General features: G+C 47.0%; 1 protein-coding gene across 1 annotated transcript in view; it reads left to right on the top strand.

Moving 5' to 3' along the window:
• The window catches only part of YRDC (yrdC N6-threonylcarbamoyltransferase domain containing), a 3743-nt gene extending 827 nt beyond the window's left edge, over positions 1-2916 (top strand). Inside the window, exons 3-6 of the mRNA XM_077337262.1 lie at positions 437-551; positions 730-849; positions 1667-1809; positions 2280-2916. Coding sequence (XP_077193377.1) covers positions 437-551; positions 730-849; positions 1667-1809; positions 2280-2349 — 448 coding nt within the window. The 3' untranslated portion in view covers positions 2350-2916. The remainder of the gene's footprint in view (positions 1-436; positions 552-729; positions 850-1666; positions 1810-2279) is intronic.
• The last annotated feature ends 3084 nt before the right edge of the window (positions 2917-6000 follow it).

Consider the following 6000-nt stretch of genomic DNA (forward strand, 5'->3'; position numbering starts at 1 on the left):
TTGACAGCACTGGAAGGGGTTCCCGAATGGGTGGGAGTTAATTAATTTTTAATCTATTGTTAAAATGTGTTAAAGGTTTACTTGGTGATATGACTCTATACCAGTCAAACTGCGGCGCTCCAGATGTCCATGCCAGCATTCGCTGGCAGGGGCTCATGGGAATTGTAGTCCATGGGCATCTGGAGGGCCGCAGTTTGACTACCCCTGCTCTATACAGCCATGTAAACCCCCCAATGGCCAATGATGGGTCTGGGGTGGGGGTCGGAAGGGGAAGAGCCTCCAATGGGGCCTGTACACAGTGACACTTCCCAACCAGGATCGTACCACTTCTGTGGTTTCTCTAAATTTGAAGAACGTTTCAGGGGTTTCCCAATGGTGAAGTGGAGAAAGGCTGCTTTGGTGGCTGACTGAGCCCCTCTTCTTTCCTCCCTGGTAGATACTGCAAGGTGGCCGTTCCTGATCAGCTCCTTCATGATCTCTTGCCGGGGCCTGTCACGCTGGTCCTAGAACGCTCTCAGGCCCTCAATCCGGACCTCAACCCCTTCACGCCTGTGAGTCTCTTTTTGGTGGTGGGGGGGGGGGGGGTTGACCTTTCAGATCTGGCCAAGCCAATGGATAATTGACCTGGGACCACAGTCTTGCTTGGTAGCTTGGGGCAGTGCAAGCTGGTTGCTGTGAATGCTCTTGGCAGCCTTGGCTGTGAACACACCTTTCCCTCTTCCCTCGCAGCTGGTTGGTGTCCGTGTCCCCAGTCACTGGTTCGTCAGGGAACTGGCCAGAGTGTGTGCCACCCCCTTGGCCTTAACAAGCGCTAACATCAGTGCCCAGGCTAGCAGCCTGGCAGTCACGGTAAGGGCCCTCTGAATGCCTATACGGGGACTGAGAAAGAGAGGGGAGAAAAGGGAGGGGGAATTCTCAGGATAATTTAAAAAAAATCTTGAACATACTGTTTTTTCTTTTGGAATCAATGGAGAGCTTCTCCTTAATGTGTGGGGGGAAGAACGATACCAACATGAAGCACTAAGGAACTTTAATTCCCGTGTGCATTGTTAGAGACATGACGTATTCGCAATGCATATTGTTTAGCTGTGACTAATTTTGCCTAAAATTCTGTCCATTACACATTTTTCTATTCTAAGAAATTAGTTTTTCTGATTCTGTTTTTTCGTATTAACTAAGATGGATGTGCAGTGTGCACCCACTTTATCTCTCCTGTTAATAATTTTGGTGGTAGAAAACTTGTATTCTCAATGGCCATTCCATTCAGTTTTATATATGAAGCAACATGTGAGGGTCGCACATATTTTTAAAGCAGTTTACCAAACAAGTTTGGTGAAATCACTATTGCATGTATGTCAACTTTTTTTTTTTTTGTATACATCCTTGGGATGGAGTGGAAACTTGCTTTTTTCTCATAGCTTCAAACATTTCCCAAAATGTGATGACTTTAGGTACAGGATAGATCCCTCTTCAGTCCCATGGTGAGCCACGGAGAAAAGCACGTGTTCCCTTTTAACACTTGCTGCAAAGCTGTTTTGTTGTAATAAAACAACTTCTGTTATTCTGTAGTTTTGGATGGATAGTCTTCCAAATTAATATTTCTGTTTCTTTTTTTTAATGTCCTTCTTAACCTGTACATGGAATACTTCTACCTTCTTCCTTCCAGGAATTCCAAGAGCTTTGGCCTCATCTAGCACTAGTGGTGGATGGAGGCCCAGTTGGGGACCCAAAGAAGGCAGAGTGCCGTCTAGGCTCCACAGTGGTTGACATCTCTGTCCCTGGCAAGTTCAAGGTCATTCGCCCAGGCTGGTAAGGCCCCCTAGAGCTTGTGGTCAAAAGTTGTCTTTTGGAGCAACGAAAAAAATAGCGCAATTATAATCCCCAGTGATTTTTTTTCTTTGCTTCGTCCTTGGTGTGGCCCTTTTCCCCTGTATGGAGGTTTGGAGGCTTTAAGGACTCTTTTCTGGCTCCTTGCCCTACATATGAAGAGGGTGGAATCCTGCAGTGTCCAGAATATTGGGGGGCCAAGAGAATCCTCTGGAATGACTTCACAAACCATTGCGTTTGATCTCACTTGTGGTATGGGAAGACGATCTTAACAGACGCAAACCTTGCACTGTTCCCTCTAGCTTGCTCTATGGTCTTGGATGACCCAAGTTCAGATTTGCACTGAGATAAGAATGTTAGAACAAATCTGGTGCTGTGAGCATTCAAAAATAATATCACTGTGCAACTCGTTATTCAGTTCTCACCCCCTTTCTATATTTGTCTTTCCACAGTGCGCTTACGCAGACGGTTGAAATCCTGGTAAAGAAACATGGCTTGACAGCTGAATCTCCTGAGCTATAAACTCATGAGACGGTGCCATTAAGTGCTCTATGGCTCTTCGGGAAACTGCTCTCAGCGGTCTTGTTTATCAAGGTATAAGGGGTTGAATTCTGCTCAGGTGGAAACTGTTTGGTTAAAAGGGAACTTCCCCCCTACTTCCCTTTTCTCCTTACAGCTTAAAAATATATCCTTTTTGTAACTCAGGCACTGACCCCATAGGTAATGGGACCCTTTTTGAAATGCAGATTTCTAAGTACTGGAAAATTAAAATGTAAGAATTCCCAACATGAAGCAGTCAGTTCTCTCTGCTGACAAGACTGGTGATTTGCATGATCCAAAGGTTGAGGGATTCTATCAAAAGCCTGTTTTATTGACTGCTGTTTCCTCGGGCAAGTGTGATTTTGGGAGGGGGGGATCAGTGGGAACAATTTGGAGAGATGCAAAGAAATGGAAGGTGGGTTGGAAGTATACTCCTTAGTTAGGGACCAGTCTATCTTTAAACCTACCTCTGCTGAGCAGACATGGTTCATAGCACTTAACAGGCTGCATTTGAATCAGTGTAATTAAAATGGAAACTTTGTTCAGAAAGTTGCCTCTGTCTGCATTCTTCCAACCACATGGCAGCGGGGGGGGGGGGGGTCTATCATGTAGGTGTGACATGCAGCTCTTGCTGATCTTTGCTGTTAACCAGGTTGGAGCCAGCTAAGTGCCAGAAACCCATAGCTAAGGTGGTTCCCTCTTCTCGCTCAGTCCTCCCTCTCCTCCATGTACTCCATTGGATCCTCCTGATTTCTGATTGCTCCATCTTCCTTCCTGTGTGTCCTTCCTTACCATGTTCAATCATGCCACTGCTTTCCTGCATTTGTCAAAACCCATCCTATAACCTATACTCCTTTGTTCAGTGTCCTTGTAAAATCCTAGAGCAGGGGTGGTCAAATTGCGGCCCTCCAGATGTCCATGGACTACAATTCCCACGAGCCCCTGCCAGCGCTGTCAGGGGCTCATGGGAATTGTAGTCCATGGACATCTGGAGGGCTGCAGTTTGACTACCCCTGTCCTGGAGTATATTGTTTACTCTGTCAATTTTCACTCTTATCTCAAGATCTTAGAAACTTTCACCCCCTTCACTGAACTGATACCACTGACACCATCAAGCCAATGTATTGGGGGGGGGGGTCATGTGATCCCAGAACCTGGCTCTGATCAGCAGTCCAGCTATGTCATTGTGCACAACAGGTGAAGACCCATCAGCTGTAATATAAGCAGAAGAAAAAAGTCTCAAGCTGGCAATGGCGAAATGATTTATTCCAATGAAAACAATGTTCAACAAAATTTCAAAACGGATTCCTAGGTATAGTCTGTTTTCGATATCTTCATCAGTGATATTCTCAATATTGTTAATAACTCAGTCTTCTCTAATTGTGCTCTTTTGGGTGATGAAATTATAGAAAATAAGTTAGTCTCTGGTAATATTTTGCATTGTGTAGTTCAATTCCAAAATGGTCATATAATACCCAAATTTGTAGGGGTCTACTATTAATATCACAATGTGTAATTAATCTTCAGCAGTGACCTGTTTTGAAATTGCTTTGAACATTGTTTTCATTGGAATAAATCATTTCGCCATTGCATCTTGAGACTTTTTTCTTCTGCTGCTTACATCATTGTGCACAAGCTGCAGCTTCTGAACACTCCTCAAAGGCAACCTCAAATAGAGTACATTGTGGTAGTTCAGCCTAAGATATCGGTCACTCTGTCTACATCAGACCAGCAGTCCTCGGTCCGAGGACTGGTCCGTGGGTCAGTCAGTACCGGGCCACGGCTCCTCCTCGTCCTCCTTCCCGGCTGCTGCCTCGGGGGCTGCCCTGCCACTCTGCCGCTGGCTCACCTTTGGTGCTCTCTGGTGGCTGCCATGGCTGGGGCTCTCCCTTAGCGTGGCACTGTGCAGCTGCTGCTGGCAGCGCCCTCCAGCGGGTGGCAGGAAGTCAGGGACACCAATGGAAAAGCAAGCGGAGCAGGGGCTCAGGTGGTGGCAGCGACGTCCCTCGCCAAAAGACTACACCGGGCCTCAGTAAAATTGTCAAGCGTTGACCAGTCCCCAGTGATAAAAAGGTTGGGGACCACTGCATCAGACTAAGCCAGGAATGGTTGAAGCGGCACACCATCTGAAGCTGGGTCCAAGGCACTTCTGACCACAGCAGCCATCTGACTTTCTAAGGTGACTGCCTATGTCAAGCAGCACTCCCAAATTGATCTTTAGGGGGAGTGTAACCTCCATCCGAAATGGGAAATCTGAAATCCCTGCTCTGCTCTTCTACTAATCTATAGCATTTCTGCCTTGTTAGGATTCAGTTTCAGCTTGTACACCCATCCAGCCCATTTCTGACTTCAAGAAACAGGTTAGCACTTCAGCAGCTTCCTTTAGGTAGCAGTGAAATGTTAGCTGGATATTATCCACGTATTGGTGACACTGCAGCCCACACCTCGTGATGACCTCTCCCAGTAGCTTCCTATAGATATTAAATGGTATGGGGAATAAAACTGACCTCTGCAAAATCCTGCAGGCCAGGCCTTTTATTGCTCCTCCCTCTTTCCCGCTTCTACATCAAAATGATGGCAATTGTTTTCTTTCTTTCTGCACTTGTCAGGAATCAACAGCACTAGAATGAAGTCTGTTAAGTCATTAAGCTACCTTGTGTAGACTTTTGTTGTTTTTGGTGGCAGCTATCTGGTTTGCCACAATTATAAGCATTGGCCTCATCCCTCTGCTATCAATGGATCTGTTGGAGGATGGAGCTCTTGATCTCCTGAGGGAGCTGACATGAGTGAAAGTAAGCAAAGGCCCATTAATTGTCCAGGTGCCCCAGTGGCTCACAAGTTGCCCCTTGAGACACTAGTATTCCCATTTTCCCTTTTTTTACCAGAGCTTACAGATAAGGGACTCTGGCTCCATGGGGGGGGGGGGGTTGACTAGGCACTCCCTTGCCACACTAGACTGAAGCAGCAACCAAGTAAGCAGGAACAAAGGGAACTTGTCAAATTTGTTTATACACAACCCAGAAGCAATGGTCCTGAATCCAAAAGACTTGGCCATAATCCACACAATGCATAATACCTTTTATTATATACATGCCATAAAGCTGCACGTTACGGCCAAGGGGCTTACAGCAACTGACAGCAAGAGAACCAGGAAGGGGCTTTCAAGGGAAGCAAGCAGCGGAGGTGGTTTGCCGTTGCCGCCTCCTGCAGAGCCTTGGTGGTTTTCCATCCAAGTGCCGATCCCGTTTAGCTTCCAAGATGGGGCTCTCTAGGGGTGGCCAAACTGTGGCTCTCCAGATGTCCATGGACTACAATTACCAGGAGCCCCTGCCAGTTGAGTCCACAGGCACCTGGTGAGCCACAGTTTGGCCATCCCGGCATACAGTTCTACACCACAGTTCTTGGCATCAGCCAAACAACACAAATCTGCAAAATGGCCCGAATTCCCAGTAACAAAAGAGAGCGACTCCTCCTGGGTGCGAACAATGCCTTTCTCGGCTCTCGAACACGCTCAGTGGTCCTGCGGACTTCTCCTGCACGGCCGGATGGCATTTCATGCACCCCTTGCCTTAGGTCAGACGGCGCGTGCGCGGGGCGGCGATAGTGGAAGGGGACCGGCGCTCTATATATTGT

This window comes from Paroedura picta, chromosome 5 (genome assembly GCF_049243985.1).
Source record: "Paroedura picta isolate Pp20150507F chromosome 5, Ppicta_v3.0, whole genome shotgun sequence".
In the NCBI taxonomy this organism is placed as follows: Eukaryota; Metazoa; Chordata; class Lepidosauria; order Squamata; family Gekkonidae; genus Paroedura; species Paroedura picta.